Below are 18,565 nucleotides of genomic sequence, written 5' to 3'. Positions count from 1 at the left end.
TTCTCTTCAGTCACCTGCCTAGCTGGTGAAGATGCTCACCTCTGGATCAGGATGGGGGTTGGATGGAGCTCCAGGAAGCCAGGACAGTTCCTCCTGCCTCCTCTCCCCTGGTGCAGAGCAGGGAAGAGCAGGGAGGCCGCGTGCTTAAGAACCACTGGAGAGCCCCTAGAAGCCAGCTCAGGGCCTCCCCTCCTCAGTCCCATTGGACTCGGGGTTAGGCAGGGGCCAGGCTACCCACCTTGGCGCCTGCAGGTCACCCCTCCGTCCCCACCCCCAGCCACTGCTAGGGGAAGAGGGATTTCAGCACAGCCTCACTCCCTTAACTCAGCCCAGCGGTAAGGAGACAGCTCTGGCTCCCTGGTCACTGCGAGGAAGCCTGGAGGGGCCTGAGTGAGTGAGGGTCACCTTTGTCGTGAGCCCTGGCAGGCTGGCTCCCTCCTCCCGCTGTTGGCCTTGCGGTGAGGCTGTGTGTCTCCGTTCTGATCTTACTGTTCCATTATGGGGCAGTTCAGGGGCAAGGAGAGGCTAAAAGGATACCCGCGAGACAGCCTGTGCCCCCAGTTCTGCTTCCACCCTGGTCTGTGAGCTCCTCCCAGAAGTTAGAAGTGAAAAAAGATGAGCACAGGGAAGGGGCCTTCCTGCCAGCGTCGTCGCTGACCCCGATGGCAGCCCCTGGCCACCTGGGCGGGCCCTGCGTTAGTCACCGGGGCGCCCTGCAGACCTGCGTGGGCGCTTGGAGACCTCAGAGCAGAGATGTTCAGAGGGGCTTCCCCGGGGCGACTTGGATTCTGGAGGGTGACCTCAGGCGGGCAGGCTTGGCCGGACAGTGAGGGTGAATGGGGGGAGTGCGGGTGCACTGAAGGTGGCTTGTGGGAAAGCCTTCCCATTTGCTGGGTAGGAATTCTAATACTCTTCATTGAATACCCACAATTCATGATTATTCACGAATGAATTCATCAATTCAGCAATAATCCCAAAGCATGACTCCAGCGGGGCCACATGAGCAGCCAGAGACGTCTGCTCTGAATGTGGGAGCCTGAACCAAGTCCAGGTGTGGAACCAGACTCCAGGGTGGCCAGCAGGTGAGATCTGTGACAATGGTGTGGTTTGAGGGGTAGGTGATCAGGGTGGACGGAGGCACTTCATTCAGGGGCAGATGCCCTGCCCTGTGGGAGCAGGGGCTGGTCAGCAGGGGGAGAGCCCGTGGTTCTGAGCCGAGGGGCCGGTCAGCAGGGGGAGAGCCCGTGGTTCTGAGCCGAGGGGCCGGTCAGCAGGGGGAGAGCCCGTGGTTCTGAGCCGAGGGGCCGGTCAGCAGGGGGAGAGCCCGTGGTTCTGAGCCGAGGGGCCGGTCAGCAGGGGGAGAGCCCGTGGTTCTGAGCCGAGGGGCCGGTCAGCAGGGGGAGAGCCCGTGGTTCTGAGCCGAGGGGCCGGTCAGCAGGGGGAGAGCCCGTGGTTCTGAGCCGAGGGGCCGGTCAGCAGGGGGAGAGCCCGTGGTTCTGAGCCGAGGGGCCGGTCAGCAGGGGGAGAGCCCGTGGTTCTGAGCCGAGGGGAGCCGGTCAGCAGGGGGAGTGCCCGTGGTTCTGAGCCGAGGGGAGCCGGTCAGCAGGGGGGGAGCCCGTGGTTCTGAGCCGAGGGGAGCCGGTCAGCAGGGGGGGAGCCCGTGGTTCTGAGCCGAGGGGCCGGTCAGCAGGGGGGGAGCCCGTGGTTCTGAGCCGAGGGGAGCTGGTCAGCAGGGGGGGAGCCCGTGGTTCTGAGCCGAGGGAAGCTGGTCAGGGCCCAGGACACAAACAAAGCCAGTGCCCCGCTGGATGGGGGCTGCTCCTCCCGGGGCCTGCGATTTGAGGGAAGAGCCCTGCTCAGCTGTCGTTCTGCTCCTGCAGGTTTGCAGGCCCCTTTTCTGCTCCGAGGGGGCCGGGGTCTTCCTCCTTTGCCCTCCTGCCTGTTGGCATCACCCAGGGGAACACTCAGGGCTAAGATGAGCTGCCTCTGCGTTTGCCCTTTCCCTTCACAAGGTTCTCTCCTGGCTGGGGTGACTGAGGGGTCACTGAGCGTCCAGCTGGGCTCAGAGCCCTCATCTTTGTTAGGGAACACGGACCAGCCATTGCTATTCAGGTCAACAAAAATGAAAGTGATTGTGATGCCTGGTCAGGTGGGACCACCATGCTTTCTGGGCCTGTGCACCCCTCTGTGGAATGGGACTCGGGGCCCTGGGTTTACTTCCTACCCAGCGGTAGGGTGCTGGTTGAGTCATGGTCCACGGCCTGTTTTGCAGGCGCACCAGACTGAGCTCAGTGTGTGCCAGGGTGCGGCGGGAGGTACCAGGTGCTCGGAGGAGCTCGCAGCCTGGGCAGGAAGGGCTCACAGGACCTCAGTGGAGGGAGGCAGCATGACGGAGCGTGTGGGGAGTGAGTGTGTCCACTGATCAGGGGCTAGTACAGGATCCTTTTAGTTCCATTTTATGGCTCTACTAGAGGCCCAGTGCATGAAATTTGTGCACTTGGAGGGGGTCCCTGACCCCGGCTTGTGCCCTCTTGCAGTCTGGGAGCCTTTGGGGGATGTCCGACTGATGGCTTAGGCCCGCTCCCTGTGGACATCCTTAGCGCAGCGGCGGTGGCTTCTGGCTGAGTGGCACTCTCCTTATGGGAGCGCACTGACCACCAGGGGGCAGCTCCTGCATTGAGTGTCTGCCCCCTGGTGGTCAGTGCATATCATAGCGACCTGTCATTCTGCTGTTTGGTCGATTTGCATATTAGCCTTTTATTATATAGGATTGGCAAGACCCTGAACTAACCTCTCAGAGAAATATGATTTTAAAAAGTTGAAGTGATGCCTACTTGCCAAGGACCTCGTCATCCATTTCCAGAGCAGACACCCCTGGAGGTCAGGATGACCTTGCTCCTGGTAGCAGGGAGCCTGCTAGGTTCTGTCTAGTGTGTGAAGTTAGAGGTGGGGGCTGCTCCTGCGAGAGACGGAGGAAAGTGGAGGAAGACTCCCCGCAAGCCAGGGGCCAGTGTAGCAGGGTCCCCTCTGGATGAACAAGGGGTTCTGTGGAAAGTAACCTCACAGGGTGATCTGATCCTAAGTCCCTAACTGGGTGCTCATGGCGGGTGGGCACGCCCCAGGCCTATACCTTCTGTAGTAAACTGTCTGTCTTTACCTTAAGCCAGCCCTGCCCATTGTTCTTGTGCATCTAGGTTAGCACACCTCTGAGATGCCAGAACACCGCCCTCAGGAAAGCACATACTCTTGTTAGTTATCCTGTAATCCACTCCCCTCCATGCCATCTTCCTTAACGCTAATGCACAAAAGAAACCCAGTAACTGTCTCCAGAGCATTTGCGATCTTTCTTCCTGGCATGTCAGCAATTTGATTCAAATAAACTCATAAAAATTCTCTACAGGCTTGGGTGGTCTACGTCAGATCACATCTGCCAGCCAGGGCAAGGCGCTTCCAGGCCCCCGTCACCCCACAAAACAGCTTCTTGGTCTGCGAACTTCTGTCAGTAGAGGAGCTGAGCAAGCCTGTTCCCACTGGGCTCTGGGAATTATGGGGGTCCCTCTCCACCTGCAGGGAGGAAGGAGGAAGGTGACCCCAACCTGCTCCTGGATCCCACCAAACCAGGTGGTGACTCCCAGGAGTGCCCTTACCCCGCCCTCTCTGCCTGGCTTCAGAACTAGGAGGGGAGCAGAGGGAGTGGGCTGAGGCCAGGCTGCAGGAGAAATCCCGGTCCGAGTGCCCGGCCCCCATCTTTGGTTCTAAGGCACCACCGTCACGCTGGGAGCGCCTGGGGCTTCCTCTCCAGAGCCCGCCCATCCCGCAGTCACCTGGGGGATGTTGGTATGATTCCGTGCTCCTGGCTGTGGGAAAAGACACAAAGCAAGAGGTGAGGTGAGGTGAGTGGGGGCCCGGGTCTTCCTTCCTTCTCCCTCCCCCCTCTAGGCCCTTCCCAGCTCAGCAGTCTCCCCTGGCTGCTGGGGGTCCTCGGGCCCTAGGACGGTGTGCGGCTGTGGGCAGGGGCAGGCTCAGCAGTAGCTGCTGCTCACCAGAAGGGAAAAGTTGCCGCTGAAGGGATGGAGCAGTGTATCCCCCTGTGAGACTGGACCAGCCCGAGGGCCTCCCACCTTGATTCCACCCCACCTACCTCGAAGGCACTTCCTGGTGAAGATCACAGTTCCAACCACCAGCATGGACGGGAGCAGGATAGCGAGCACGAGCAGGATAGTGTATTCTTGACGAGGGGGCGGTTCTGAGGTAGGTGGAGAAAAGGAGGCACCCCCAGAACCATGGGTCTACCTCTGAGGGCCTCGGACCCTCCCTGCCCTCATGGCCCCCACCAGCCAAGCCCAGCTCCTCACCCCAAGCCACAGTGAGCGTGTGGTTCAGGCCGGAGTGCTGCACGCGGCAGGTGTAGCCAGCCTCCTCCCCGGCCTGCACCCACACGGCAGCCCACGTCTGGTAGGTGCCGTCCCCGCTGGGGCGCGTCTCCATGTGCTCAGCCTCCAGGCCCAGCTCCTCCTCCCCCAGCCACCAGCTCAGTGAGATCTCCTGTGGGTAGAAGCCCCGGGCCCAGCACCTCAGCGTGGTGCCCCTGCCTTGGATCGTGTGCCTTGTCACCTGCACCGTGGGTGGCTCTGCAGAGAGAGGAGGGGGGGAGGAAGGCTGGTGCGTGGCCACTCTGCCTGTCCCCTCTGCTTGATCCCCGGCCCCTCCAGCATCTTCCATGGTGGAGGGCAGGGAGGAGAGAGATGAGGACAGGGCTCTCTCCAGGGGGGCACTCAACCCATGTTGGAGGCAGGGACAACCTTTTGTCAACCATTCCAGAGGGGCCCTGTCCTGGGAATTCCCATGGCGGGGCTGTGACTTCCTGCCCTCACCTCCAAGGGAGTCCTGGGTGGGGCCATTGGGTCCTTTATACATATTTTAAAACAGATCTTTATTGATTTCAGAGGAAGGAAGAGGGAGATAGAAACATCCATGATGAGAGAGAATCATTGGTCGGCCGCCTCCTGCATGCCCCCTGCTGGGGATCGAGCCTGCAACCCAGGCATGTGCCCTGACCCAGACCTCCTAGATCACAGGTCGGTGCTCAACCACTGAGCCGCGCTGGCAGAGCTATTGGGTCCTATATTGACACCACCCGGTTCATGCCACAGAGACCCTAGGGATTTCTTAGAGACTTTATATGCTTCCCGTGACCTCCTGCACACAGCAGGTGCCGAATAAGGTTGTTGAATGCCGCCCCTTCCCTCGCCTTAGAACAAGCATGGTGTGAGCATGGGCTCTGGAGCGGGGCAGCCTGGGTCCTGTCCACAGCCCTCTGCCTCTCAGGCCCTCATGGGGACCCATCGTTTCTTCCTCCCAGAGTTGTTCTGAACGACATAATCTAGGTGCACTGTTCATTTTAAGTGTCCATATGACTGGCCATGGGGCATTTGGTCAGGCAGTTTTCTGGGGCGCTGAGGGTGCTTCTGGGTGAGAGTCACACTTGACTCTGAGGACTCAGTAAAGCAGACGGCCCTCCCCAATGTGGTGGCCTCATCCGATGCCCTGAAGATCTGCACAGGACAGAGGCTGCCGCGAGGGGACGCCTGCCTGGCTGCTTGCGGCGGGGCACTGGTCTTTCCTGTCGTTACTCCCCGTGGGTCGAGCCTGTCCACATTTGGCCAGAACTGTGCCATCGGCTGCCCCAGTTCTCCAGCTTGTGGACTGCAGATCTTGAAACCGCTAAGCCTCCATGACCACACGAGTCAATTCCTTATATTACACCTCTTTCTCTTCATAGCTACAAACCTGCTGCTTCCGTTTCTGTGGGTAACTTGCCTCATCTCCCAGGAGAAGGAGGTAGAACCTGGTGCTGAAGGAGTTCAACACCACTCATTCAACAGCAGTGTGGTGCCGCAGGGACCCTGTTACACTGATGAGGAAACTGGCATGTCCTGGAGCCGCTGTGGGTCTGGAGGCTGGGCTCAAGTACCTGAGCTCTAAACCACGCGCTCTCTCTCACAACCAGTCTTCTGCCGACCTCACTTGCTCTAACCTTCCTTTGGGGACTGTCTTCTCCATTACCTCAGCCTATTCGCGTCCCACCGCTCAGTGAGCAGACGTCCCTGGTGTGCTGAGCGCTCGACCAGCCCCAGCCCCAGCAGCCTGCGGCCTACGGTCTCTACCCTTGCACCCAAGCACCCCCCTTCCTTAGTGCCCACCCCAGCCCTCTATCTCAGCCCTGAGGCCAGGGTCAGGGGTCTGGGAGGCACCAGGTCTGGGGAGCATGCTTAGCAAGGGGGGCGAAGCGTCCCCAGCAGTCCTGCTGGTCCTGGGAGTGGTGCCGGACGCTGTCCCCGGGGCCTGGGGTTGTTCCCCAAGGAGCAGAACCCCAGGATGTTAAACCCCAAAAGGACTTTATGAGCCACCACGTGTCATCCATTCTCTCTCCAGATGAAGAAAACGAGGCTGAGTTAGGGGCGTTATTCCCCACGACCACCCCTGGACAGGGGTTCCGGAGCTCCCCCCCGCCCGTCCACCTCCCCTGGGGTGAGGGCCTGAGCCGGGTCCTCTCTGCTCTGGCGATTGGCCATCTTCCTGGGCCCCAGCGGATGCCCCCCCCCCGGCCCCCCAGGCTGCTTTGTCAAGTGGGACAGCGCTGGAGAGCGGGGGGCCCCTGCACCGCCTCAGGCTGGGCCTTACCTCTGCCGGTGAGGCTGGGCCTCCCAGCTCCAGATACCTGCGCAGAGAGGCGAGGCAGAGGCCTTCCAGGTAGGCCTTGTCGTACTCCGCGTAGCAGCGCTCTGACTCCCACCAGCGCTTGGTCCGCACGGCCATGGGCTTGGCTGACACCCAGCTCAGCGTCTCCAGGTCCAGCGACAGGTGGTCCCGCCCATCAAAGCCAAACTGCCAGAAGCTGCTGGAGCGGCCGTCCTCCTGGATTTCACAGCCGAACATGCGCTGAGCGCTGTGCGTGCCTGGCACGCGGGCAGGAGGCCACGGTTAGTGCGGGTGGTGGGCTGGGGCGGAGTCATTGTCCCGTCACCCACTCCCCTCCAGGTCATCTTCCTTAATGCTAAGGGGCCTCCTGCGTGCTGGGGGCAGGGCAGGCCCCGGGCGATTTGGATGAGCAGCTCGGGCTGAGAACACTGATGGGCCTTTCATGTGGGAAGAACACTCAACACATGGGTGTGTTCTGTGCTCGCGAGCAGGAAAGCAGGAAAGGTTTGGCTCCTCATGGGTGTCAGATGCCCTGCCTTTGGAAGGGGGAAATGTGAAAGCTGTGCCCCCGGCTGGTCACTCACCCCCGGAGGGCTGGCCTTGCTTCTGGGGGCCCCGGGCGGAGCTCACCCTTCCCAGCCTCGGTCCTTTACGCCTGCCCTTGGGGCCTTGGTATCCTGTGGGAGTCCGGGCCCAGGCGGGAGGGCGCAGTAGGAAGGAGCCCACCCGGACGTGCACATCCCGCAGCCCTGGCCGTGGGTGTGAGCTCACTGCTGCGGAGTGAGGAGGCCGAGGGTGGGAGAAATGCTCCCGTCCTTTGCTGACTTTGGGTGGATCAGGGGTCCTCCTCTGGGTCTCCTACCCTGCGCTGTCTGCCCAGTTCAAGGTCCTCTGGCCTCCCTTCCCTCCTATGGTGCCTGGGGGTGGGTACGATTTGAAGCATTTGGGATGGGTGAGGCCGGGAAAGGCCGCCCTGCCTGCTGAGGTCTGGAACCCTAGCTAGCTGAGGGGGAGGCCTGGTGGGCTCCCAGCTCCTGTGGGTACTTCCTGCACTGGCTGGGGGCCAGCTGCTGACATCACAGCTGATTCTGAAGGCCCTTGTGCCCCTGCTTGCCTGTGGGGCAGGAGACGGGGAAGAGCCATGCCTCAGGGGCCTGCCCGCACCCCCTGTCCCCTAGTGGAAGGAGGGAGGCTGGGGCAGGGGGCCTGACGCACCGCCACTCTGGTTGTAGTAGCCCATCACCGTCCACATCTCCACCTGCTGCACCTCTGCCCAGGCCTTCTGCTTCTGGGTCTCCATCTCCCAGTAGTGGGCGTCCACGGGCGCTATCCATGGGGCCTGGGGCTCGGCCCTGCCCACACGACTGTCATACCGTATGAAGGGCTGGTCGTTCACGTAGCCCACAGCCAGAAACTGGGGGAGGCCGGCGCCTGGCTCCGACAGGGCCAGGTAGTGGTAGCGGAGGGAGTGCGTCCCTGTGGAAACACAGAGCGTCTCAGGCTCACACAGTGCCAGGCGGACCAGGGGTCGGGTCAGAACCTACCCAGAGAATTCGCTATCTTGGGCAAGAGCAAGAACTGGCCATTTCAGTTACAAAAACAGGGCATCTGAATGGTTTAAACAATCAAACGTTGAGGCAGGGCTATGCCTGAGGCTTGTGACTTTACTCCACACCGTTTTCAGCTCCTCTCTCGGGGCTCTTGCTCATACCTTACACCATCTCCAGTAAGTGTGCGTATCCGGTTTCCAATCTCACAGTTAAAAAGGTGGTGGTTTTTAGAAAGTTGTTTGTTTAGAAGCTTAACTTATGTGGAATTGTTCATTCCCCAGAGAAGCCGATAAAGGTTGACCATCATTCTTGCCTTAAACCTGGGCTGCGGAGCTGGTGGCATCTGGACTCCCCCCCACCCCCCCTCCCGCTTCCACAGCAGACATTGCTAGTTGATCTCTTTAAGTCCAAATGCTGCCTCAGCTTGCTCCCTACCATGTCTCCTGAAGCACCAACTGATCCATTCACCTTGGTGCTGGAGATGAGATCAGTTTGGCAGCCAACCCCCATGTTACCGTTGTAACTAGCTAGCTGGTGATCATCGGAAAGGAGCAAGGGGAAGCCGGACATTACATGAATGCAGGATATGCAAGATAAATGAATACAGCGCACGACAGGCTGGACAGCGTAAGTGCTACAGGGAAAAGAGTAAGGGCAAGTGAAATGGTAAGGGAGGGGTTTAAGTTTGGGGCAGAACGGTCAGGAGTGGCCTTCCCAAGGGGAACTTTTGAGTGAAGACTCGATGGAGCCAGCCATGAAGAAACCTGGGAGAGAGCATCCCGGAAGAGGGAAAGCCAGTGCGAAGGTCCTGAGGCAAGAGGGTGTTCGAGGACTGTGTAATAACAGGAAAGGAAACGGGTGACTCAGGGCGGAGGAGGGATGGAGAAGGGCTGAGTGCTGACGGCGTGGCCAGGGGTCTGGAATGGCCTGGATCCAGCTCACCTAGCCCCCCGCTCCATGGGAGTGCTGGCTCCTGGCCTTGGCTTCTGCTCCACCCTGGATTGCTTCACCCACAGCTTACTCCTGGCATTGGATGCTCAACCCCAGAGTAAGGGCCACAAGCTCATTATCATAGCTGCCTTGCACGTACCCAGTGAGGAGCCTGGCATCCCTCCTGCCCTGAAAACCCCACCACTGTCTGCTCTACCTGCCGGATGGCCCTGGGGGCCCAGCCTGCTCTCTGGGGCTTCACACACTGACTACCCCGGAAAGTAGGGGTACACTCACCTTTTGCCCCAGGAAGACAGTCTGAGCTTGACTGGATCCCCACTTGCTCACCAGACCCAGGAGGGATCATCACTCCAGTGCAGAGTTTGGTGAAATAAGCTGAGGGAGCAATCACCAGGCCACTCCCTGGCTCTGGAGGTACCAGGTGCCACCCCTGCCGGTTGGGGTCAGTGCCAGGCGCTGTGGGGCCACAGCAGGAGGAAGCGAGGGCCCCATGACAGCTGTTTAGGGGAACCTGCTTCTGCTGTGACATGGCATAAAGGAAGTGGCCACTGCCCATTGCTGCCTCAGGGCCTGTGTCATCAGCCCCCACGGTCCCTTCCTGGTCACTGGGCTGTGTGGCCGGCACCTCAATGGGCAGTCCCGCACCCCGTAGGCAGTCTCTTCCTCTGACTGTGGGGAGCGAGATGCCTGGCTCCATCCCTGCCCCCCCAGGAGACTTGGCCTCTGCCCACCTCTCCACAATCCACTGGCACTCAAGCTGTGTGGCATGAGGGAGTCATGTCACCGCCCGCCCGCCCGGCCTGCTCTCCTCTGTCAGCGAGACCCCCCCCCCCCCCCCCCCGCACTGGGCGCCCCCTGAGGCAGTGAAGGGCACAGCAGTGGCCAGAGGAAGGCCCCAGACTGCTTGCAGGGGAGAGGCGGCCTGGGAAGGAAAGAGCTGGGTGGGAAGCTTCCTGAAAGGCCAGTCCTCTGAGACCAGTCCCTGCCCCCAGGCACCCTGGGGAGGCTCTGGCTTCTGTGTCCGCCCCCCCCCCCCCCGCCCCGGTAGAGTCCCCCTTCCCTGAGCCAGACCCCCAGACTCTCAGACTGCGGAGGTGCCCTCCTGCAGGCTGGGGGCTCCTGGCCTCCGCCACCCGGTCCCTCCAGCAGGTGGGCAGGGCCTTACCTCCAGGCCATGGCTTGTTTTCTAACTTCAGGCTGGCCAGTTCTGCCATCATGGCCTTCGCGAAGGGAGCCGGGCCATCGGCCACCACCGGCAGCGCCCAGGGGCTCTCTGAAGGAGGGAATGAAAAGGCAAGCATGACTCTCCAGGCATAAACACCCCACACATCCTCGTGTCTGCTGGGAGAGAGGGTGTGGAATGGCAATGAGAGGCCCGTTGGCAGGGGAGAGGGGTGTGGGGGCCTGGCCTCGGAGTCACCAGAAACTTCTGCAGCGCACGTGCAAAGCCAGCAAGGCGAGTCCCAGGTCTCAGTGCCAGGAGTGCTTCCTGGGTTCTGTAAGTATCGATCCATGGTGTTTTCACAGGCATTTCCTGTAAGGTAGGCCCTGACTGCTCCCACTTAGAGAGGAGAGAGGCCAGGCCTGGGCTGCCCCCACGTCTGCCCAGCACCGCCCAGCAGCTCTGATAATCCTGCCATTGACGTGGATTTAGTTGTTCTGGGGCAGGGGGAACTGGACACTGCAGGTGTGCAAGCTCCCAGGTGACCCCCAAACTGCCAGGTGGCCAGCCCACACCTCCTGGCCGGCATGCTCAGCTCTGCCAGCCCTGGCCTCCTTGCATTGGACAAGCATCTGCTGAGCACCTACCACAAGCCTGGCACTGAGTCAGGTGTGTGTGTGTATAGGGGGGGGGTGCGGGGGGGTGCGGGTGGGGACAGAGATGACCTGAGGCAGACATGGCCCCAAGGGAGATCAGGTCTAGCAGGAAGGGAGACAACTGAGCACTTAAAGCAGGTTTAGTCGGGCTAGTGGGAGCTGAGGAGTGTGGGGTGCAGGAGGGACCAGGTGCTGGTAACTCTGGGGCCAGGGGGCTGCTGGGTCAGGAGTTTTGTAGACTGAGCCCAGAGGACACCTCACCAGCCGTGAGTTTCCAGGCAGTGGGGTAGGTGAGCAGGGAAGAACATTCTAGGCCAGGGAGTCTTCAGGTGTTATCCCTGGCCCAGCTGCACCAGTGTCACCTGGGAACTTGTTAGAAATGCACGTTCTCAGGCCCCTGCCCGACTGAATTAGAAACTGGGGGTGGGGCCCAGCTTCCTGTAGTTCACAATCCCTCTGGGTGATTCTCAGGTGATTCTGAAGTTTGAAAACCACTGCTCTTGGCAAAAAGAACTAGCAGAGTATGAATGCCCGGAGGAAGAATGGTGTATCCAGGAAAACCCAGGCCAAGGGCAGACTGCAAATTTAAGAGATGAGTCTGGGAGCCTGTCTGCTGTGGCTCAGTGGTTGGGCATCGACCTATGAGCCAGGAGGTCACGGTTCGATTCCCAGTCGGGGCACATACTCAGGTTGCAGGCTCCATCCCCAGTAGGGGGCGTGCAGGAGGCAGCTGATTGAAGATTCTCATCATTGATGTTTCTCTCTCTCTCTCTCTCTCTCCCTTTCTCTCTCTCTGAAATCAATAAAAACATATTTTAAAAAAAGAGAGATGAGTCTGGGGAGGTGTGGGAAACTGTTTATTGCCTTCACTATCTGATAAGCATAGACAGAGAACCCCCCAAAGGCTGGGTGCCTTTGAAGCCCTCCCAAAGGTCAGAGCTAGGCGCCACCTCTGTTTGTCCAGACAGTGGTAGCTGAAACTACTCCCCCATTTATTATTATGTAAATCCTTGCTGATGGGCTAGTCTGCCTGTTGCAGGGGGTGACCTGCCTAGGGCTATGCTATGGGTGCATCCCAGATCAATAAAAGCTTGGTGAGGCCTGAGCACAGGAGAAGAAGTCCTTCGGGACTTGCCGCCTGGTCCCCCAATATTGCAAAATTATCTCGTCTTTTTCTCTCATTTGTTGTGCGGCTCCTCTTTCAGATACCGAACCCTACTCCACGCGAGTCGTGGAAGGAAACACTCAACATCTGGCGCCCAACGGGTAATCTGGAAGTGCAGGTCTCGCTGGAGCGAGAAAAGGAAATTTTCACCGAAAAGGTGTGGAAAACTCACCGAAAAAAGGTGAGGGGGATTCCACCGCACGTGATGCCCAGGATCAACTACAGAAGCCCGGGTCTGTAAGTACACTGGGAACGTTTTCTTAACCAGGCTAACAAACGGGGAAGGATTTGGCTTTAAAAAGTAGATTCGGCTTTAAAAAGGTATATTTGGCTTTTAAAAACTAAGAAACTTTATTATAGACTTTTGATTTGCATGTTTAAAGTGTTAAAATTTTAGAAGGTAATCTTTTACAGTTCTTTGTGTGTTATTATGGAACATAACCTTTGTTTTTCTTGAAAAAGGTACTCTTTTAGATCAGGCTGAAAAAAAAAATATATAGTGCCATGGTCATCTTACTGTGTTTTCTTATCTTAATTTGTGTTTGGAATCTATCTGTAATAAATGAAACCCCGCTGCCGAATCTCTCTCTGGTTCGGAGAGATTCAAAGGTAGCAGGAGAGCGCAGAGCAATAAGCTCTCCCACAATGAGATTACTCAATGTTTTATTTAAAAATTACCGGAGAACATCTTATGACAACCAAACTTTGGCTAAGATAACCTTGGGTGCTAGCCATTGCTTTAGAAAGCGAAATAGGGAAAAACTTAAAATGTCTTTTTCAATTAAGCATGACTTTGGGAAAAATACGCCATCTGAGTCATTTGCTGAAACTTCCCCCAAAAGCAGAATGTGGTGGAAAGGAAAAGGGAGCACATGGCGATCCAGTGTGGACGCCCCCTCCCCAGTATTCTAATTTAAAGTCTCCTTCTTTTAATTGAAAAGCTTTTACAAATTTATAAATGCATCTGGGATTTCTGTGCACATGTAAAGGGAAAAGGCCAGCTTAAAAACGAGTGCGCATAGTTTTGAGCTGAACTTGACCTTTTGCTGTGTACAGAATAAAAACCCGAGACTGTTTTGGCCTTAAAAACAGTGGAGATGAACCTGACAAAGAAATACAGGCAGGTTTCCCAAGGCGATTTAAAGTAGCTCTTTTGAAATTTCCCGCCCTGAGGCAAGTACCACCAGGAAGTTGATAGTCAAGTAATTTAGCAGCTATGCCAGGCTTATTGGCTGGAAACTTAAAGCTTTTAAGTTCAAAACATCTAAAAGTATTGAAATTTATAATACTGAAATGTTGATCTGAGTATGCCTAGTATGAAGTCTAGATGATAGAAGTTAATCTATTAATTGAAAATGCCTTATATTTTATTTGAAATATATTAAAAATATAAAAGTGTAGTTAATCAAAGAACTGCTAATATTTGACTTGTAAGCTCTGAAAGTTTAAAGTGCAAATTGAATCGGGAGAAATTAATTAAATATCTAATGTATAACTTGTTTTTGAAAAAATAAAATGTGTTTTCTCTTAAATAATTAGGAATTCAAAATATATTACTCCTTGGTCTAATTTAAAAAAAAAAGGGGGGGGATTAACTTTAAGATCTCAACTGAAAATTTTTAATACAAAAACCAGTTTAAATGTAATTAATATTAAGATAATTATAAAGGGTATGAACAGCTAATGGGATTTCTGCTTGTCTGCAATATAATGTTGGCCATCTATCTTTTAGGGGTTTTGGTTTGCTCTGTCAAAGAACGGTGTAGACAGCCACAATGTTGAGCTGTGTGACTTGGCAGCCGCCATGTTGGCCGCATGGCCTGCCGCTCCCCTGGGGGCCGCCATCTTGGAACAGCAAAGGCCCCGCCCACCCTCTGACTTAGCCAATCACAAAAGGAGTGTCTGCTCACTGAGACAGGATGGGATCTCAGGGGTGGAGCTTTAAGGCGGAGTTTTACTACGGAAATGCAGATGGGGCAGAAAGTGTGCTTGCCTCTCAGATTTATTTAATACTATTTTTAAGAAGATATTTTTAATGCTTAATAAATTAGCAATCACGGTCTTAATATAATTTCAGTGGTATGATAGACCAATGTTTTGAGCAGTTGGCTTTATAAGGGCCGACAATAGAGCCCGTATTTCTTAAAAGGCTTGTAGATAGAGACATTTTTAAAAGATATCTAAAATTCTCAGTAGAACCACAGTTATACATATATCATACACAAATTAATAGTAATTGATTCCATGGTCAAGACTAGATCCTATTATGTTGAGAACTGTTTTTAAGTGTTAAAAAATTTTTAATTAGATATGTATTTGACAGTTTTTCCAGAGTACAATATTTCAAAATATAATATGATTGGTTGCATAAGGCATTTTTGCCAAATAAAAGAAAAAATTGATTTATTAGTAGCAATGTCTTTACTTAAACTAACAAAAGCTCCCCACTGCTGTATTTTAAATTAGGCTGGAGGTGGGGCAGCGTTTGCACCTCGTGTATCAGACATAAAACTTTACTGAATTTACTAATCCTTGTAAGCAATTGAATCCTAGTAAAGTAAAATTCTTCTAAAAAGGTTACTGAAGGCTTCCCATGATTCCTCTGTATATGCAAATAAGCCAAAGGGTATATTCTTTAAAAATATAATTGCTAACATTTACAGATTGTTGTTAAAATACTAAATCTGACAATAATTTAGTCACCATAAATGAAAAATCACTTGAAATATATAGCTTTGCAACAGCATTTGTTAAAATCTCAAAAGGCAACCATGTCTCTTACATTTGTTGCTTGTATGAGAAAGAAAGCTGTCTGGAAGGAAATGAAAAGAGGTTTCCTTGAGATGTCTAACTAAAATTAAAAATCAATATATTGGACCTCATAAGCTAAATTAAATAATTTGTGTTTTGCCTCCTTAAACAAAGTTTATGTAAATTTACTTAAAGACTAATACCAGAAATTTAATTAATGTCATTTACTGTCCATAACTTAGGACAAGTAAAGTTAAAAGAATGAATGTTGTTTCAAACTGACTTAAATTGGCAAATTGGGCTAAGTGGATATTCAGGGGAACTTAGCTGTCACCTATTAAAATATAAACTTTTACAATTGTTATATAAGACCTCCATCATTATACCAAAAAACACTAGGCAGGAACCAATTCCTGGAACTTTAACTGTTTTTACTGATGGGTCATCTAATGGGAAAGCTGCCTATCATACTATAAATTCTGACCGAGTCATACTGACCAGTCATACTTCTGTGCAAAGAATTGAATTAGAAGCTATTAAGGCTGCATTGCAAGATTTCCAACAGCCTGTTAACATAATTTCTGATTCCTCTTATGCTTCGGGCCTAGTAAGTAGAATTGAAACTGCCCAGTTGAAATGGTTTAGTGACCAAAGTTTATTCTTACTATTTAAGCAAGTTCAGCAGATTGTGCAGCAGAGAAAATACCCTTTTTATATCACTCACATCAGGGCTCACAGAATATTACCTAGTCCATTAACTAAGGGAAATGCACATGCTGATCAATTGGTTGCTTTATTAAAAGAGGCTTCAGAGTCTCATCAGCTTTTAAAAATCCCAACTTGGAAAACAAAAAAGGGGGATGATGGAGAAATCACCTGTGTGTAGGCTGCATCAAGCCTTAATTACTCTAAATTTTTTCACTTGTGATGCTGATGCAAAGACACCTATGGAGCTACATTGGTGTCAGAATAAAACAAAAGAAAATGGTCTAGTTAAATGGAAGGATCCCGAATCTGGTTTATGGAAGGGACCTGACCCATTATTAACCTTTGGCAAAGGGTACACTTGTATATTCCCAGAGAGTTTTTCCAAACCCGTATGGATTCCTGCTAGAAATATTAAACTGCATCAGGAATCTAGTCAGACTGAAGATCTTGCGCCTGGAGCCATAACATGTAGCTGTAAACAATCAACTACCTCAGCCACAGAGAGCAGCGACTCCAAGCAGTCCACTGAAGATGAGGAACAGGAGGAAGACAAACCAGACAACCAACAGCCCAGAGACCACCTGGGGCACGGTAAAGTGAAGTATGGTAACAATTAATTCAGGTAAAAACTATAAGTTTCATCTGTCTTAGAAAGCACATTTTTCCTTTACCTGGGAAGGAAAGCATAGCTATTCCAAAGTCATAAGGATCCAGTTAGCATGTCAACTCAGTGCTCTGGAGACCCAGAACTGTAATTTGGATAGCCTACTGTCTCTGCTTCTGTAAATTTCTCTCTTTTTTTGAAAACTAGGTTCCTCATTCCAAACCTTGAGTTTAAAATTAAGTTGTCATGACCTAGAGCAAAGAGTATTCTTACATGGTATTATTCTACAAAGTTTTATTAATAATTTTTGATGCTTTATAACAGTATATTGTGCATTTATCCCAAACAAATTTACAAATGAATTTGAATGCTTTACATGAAGGGATTTATTCCTTTCCACTGTGTGGAGGGCCTCCTGGGGAAGGCTCTTAAGCATTCTGTATTGACCTATCTTGACTTTTTTTGCCAAGAGGAATCCAATTGCCTACAGCTGTTATCTGAGCTCTCTGTTCAAGCTGGGAACATGAAAAGCTGGTACCATGGATCTGTCTCTTGCCCAATGGCGTAAGCTGGGCCCTCTCTGGAGAAGAAACCTGGGTTCCCTATGATCAATGCCGGAGCCCCGCCAGCAGGCGAGGGGATCCAAAGGCAGTTGCTGGGCATGGAGGCCAGAGGGACATAGGCTACCAAGGAGACAGAACTGAACCTCACATCACCCTACTTGGCCCAGAGATAGCTGGTAGTCAACGACGGGTAAGATCCCACAGGGTGGGACGACCTAAGACAGGCACAGCTGGGGGCCAGTAGGAGAAAACTTGGGGTGCAACAAAGGTGGGGCACAGATCCTCACCCCCCCCCAATGGTGCACGGGCTTGAACGGTGCACGGGCTTGAACACTCGGCCCTTCTGAGGAAGGTCTCCTGTCCCATGGCTGCTTCTTGCTTCCCATGCCCAGCCCAGATCAGGAACCAAATAGAAGAGATTTGGTCCAGCTGAAATCAGTACCCAGAAAAACGGAGGCTTGGCTAACAGACCCTATGTCTAAATCTAGACTAACAACAGGAATGCTCAAAGCCTTCACAAGGATGTAAAGTGATCCTTTCAATTAATATTTACAGTGTAAATTAAGATTATTGTTAAAATATTAAATTTGACAGCAAAGTAGTTTTCAAATTAATTAAAGTCAAGTTTTAAAATTAATTTGAAATAAGTAATTATTCAAAAAGTATTAACAAAAACTTTCATTTCATGGTAAACATGCTATGAACCTGAAGCATGTTCAGGTTTAATTTTTTTTTGTGCAAAAAATTAATATTTAAAGTTATCTAGACTGCATTAAAAAATTTTCCATAAGCCTCCTAATTAAATAAAAAGAAAGGGGGGATAGTGGAATAATATAGTGGAAGAATACCATGTAAGGAAAAATATCCTGTAACTAAAATTGCATCTAGAAAATTTTCTTTTTCATTTTGTAATGCTAACAGCAAGACACCCATGAAAAACATATGTGGTGTCAAAATAAGCCAAAGGAAAATCATTTGGGCAAATACAAAAAGGATTCCCCAAGTAAAATTTCAATTATTAACCTTTGGTCGAGAATATGTTTGTATACTTTCAGAGAACAACTCCAAGACCATGTGGATTCCTGCAACAAGGGATCCAGGAGAGAAACTGAACAGACTGCTCCAGCCACAAAGACAGGAGAGACAGTTCAGAGATGGAGATGGTGAAGGCGCCTTGCCATGCTAGCAGTCAGCAGCTGTGCGACGCTGCAGGTTGCCCAGGACCAAACCAGAGAGGACCGGACCTGCATTTTCCACCATCCAGAACCAACATTTCATTGCTGGCATGTACACATGAACTTTTGGACATTGAAACATGGACTCAGAACTTTTGGACATTGAAATTGGGACTTGATTATTTTTTAAAGAAAAAATAAGGGGGAGATGTGGGAAACTGTTTATTGCCTTCACTATCTGATAAGCATAGACAGAGAACCCCCCGAAGGCTGGGTGCCTTTGAAGCCCTCCCAAAGGTCAGAGCTAGGCGCCACCTCTGTTTGTCCAGACAGTGGTAGCTGAAACTACTCCCCCATTTATTATTATGTAAATCCTTGCTGATGGGCTAGTCTGCCTGTTGCAGGGGGTGACCTGCCTAGGGCTATGCTATGGGTGCATCCCAGATCAATAAAAGCTTGGTGAGGCCTGAGCACAGGAGAAGAAGTCCTTCGGGACTTGCCGCCTGGTCCCCCAATATTGCAAAATTATCTCGTCTTTTTCTCTCATTTGTTGTGCGGCTCCTCTTTCAGATACCGAA

General features: G+C 52.7%; 1 protein-coding gene across 1 annotated transcript; it reads right to left on the bottom strand.

Annotated features, from left to right (window-relative positions):
* Positions 1 to 3,325: 3,325 nt before the first annotated feature.
* LOC132234587 (H-2 class I histocompatibility antigen, Q10 alpha chain-like) lies at positions 3,326 to 10,505 on the bottom strand. Its single transcript, XM_059695627.1, has 7 exons — positions 10,369 to 10,505; positions 7,918 to 8,178; positions 6,685 to 6,959; positions 4,356 to 4,629; positions 4,142 to 4,246; positions 3,825 to 3,857; positions 3,326 to 3,564 (listed from the first exon to the last, which is right to left on the bottom strand). Exons 1-7 carry the CDS (start codon positions 10,502 to 10,504, stop codon positions 3,545 to 3,547), a joined length of 1,104 nt encoding a protein of 367 aa, XP_059551610.1. The 5' UTR covers position 10,505; the 3' UTR covers positions 3,326 to 3,544.
* Between the last annotated feature and the right edge of the window lie 8,060 nt (positions 10,506 to 18,565).

Source organism: Myotis daubentonii, chromosome 5 (assembly GCF_963259705.1).
Source record: "Myotis daubentonii chromosome 5, mMyoDau2.1, whole genome shotgun sequence".
NCBI lineage: Eukaryota > Metazoa > Chordata > Mammalia > Chiroptera > Vespertilionidae > Myotis > Myotis daubentonii.
The sequence above is the reverse complement of the archived record's forward strand: the minus strand, read 5'-3'. Positions and strand labels throughout refer to the sequence as shown.

Excerpts from the sequence above, each read along its gene's own strand:
- LOC132234587 (XM_059695627.1), bottom strand. The coding sequence starts at position 10,504 with ATGCTTGCCTTTTCATTCCCTCCTTCAGAGAGCCCCTGGGCGCTGCCG. Across the intron at positions 6,960-7,917 it reads CTACTACAACCAGAGTGGCG|GCACGCACAGCGCTCAGCGC; the intron begins GTGCGTCAGGCC and ends CCCGCGTGCCAG. Across the intron at positions 4,247-4,355 it reads CACGCTCACTGTGGCTTGGG|AACCGCCCCCTCGTCAAGAA; the intron begins GTGAGGAGCTGG and ends CACCTACCTCAG.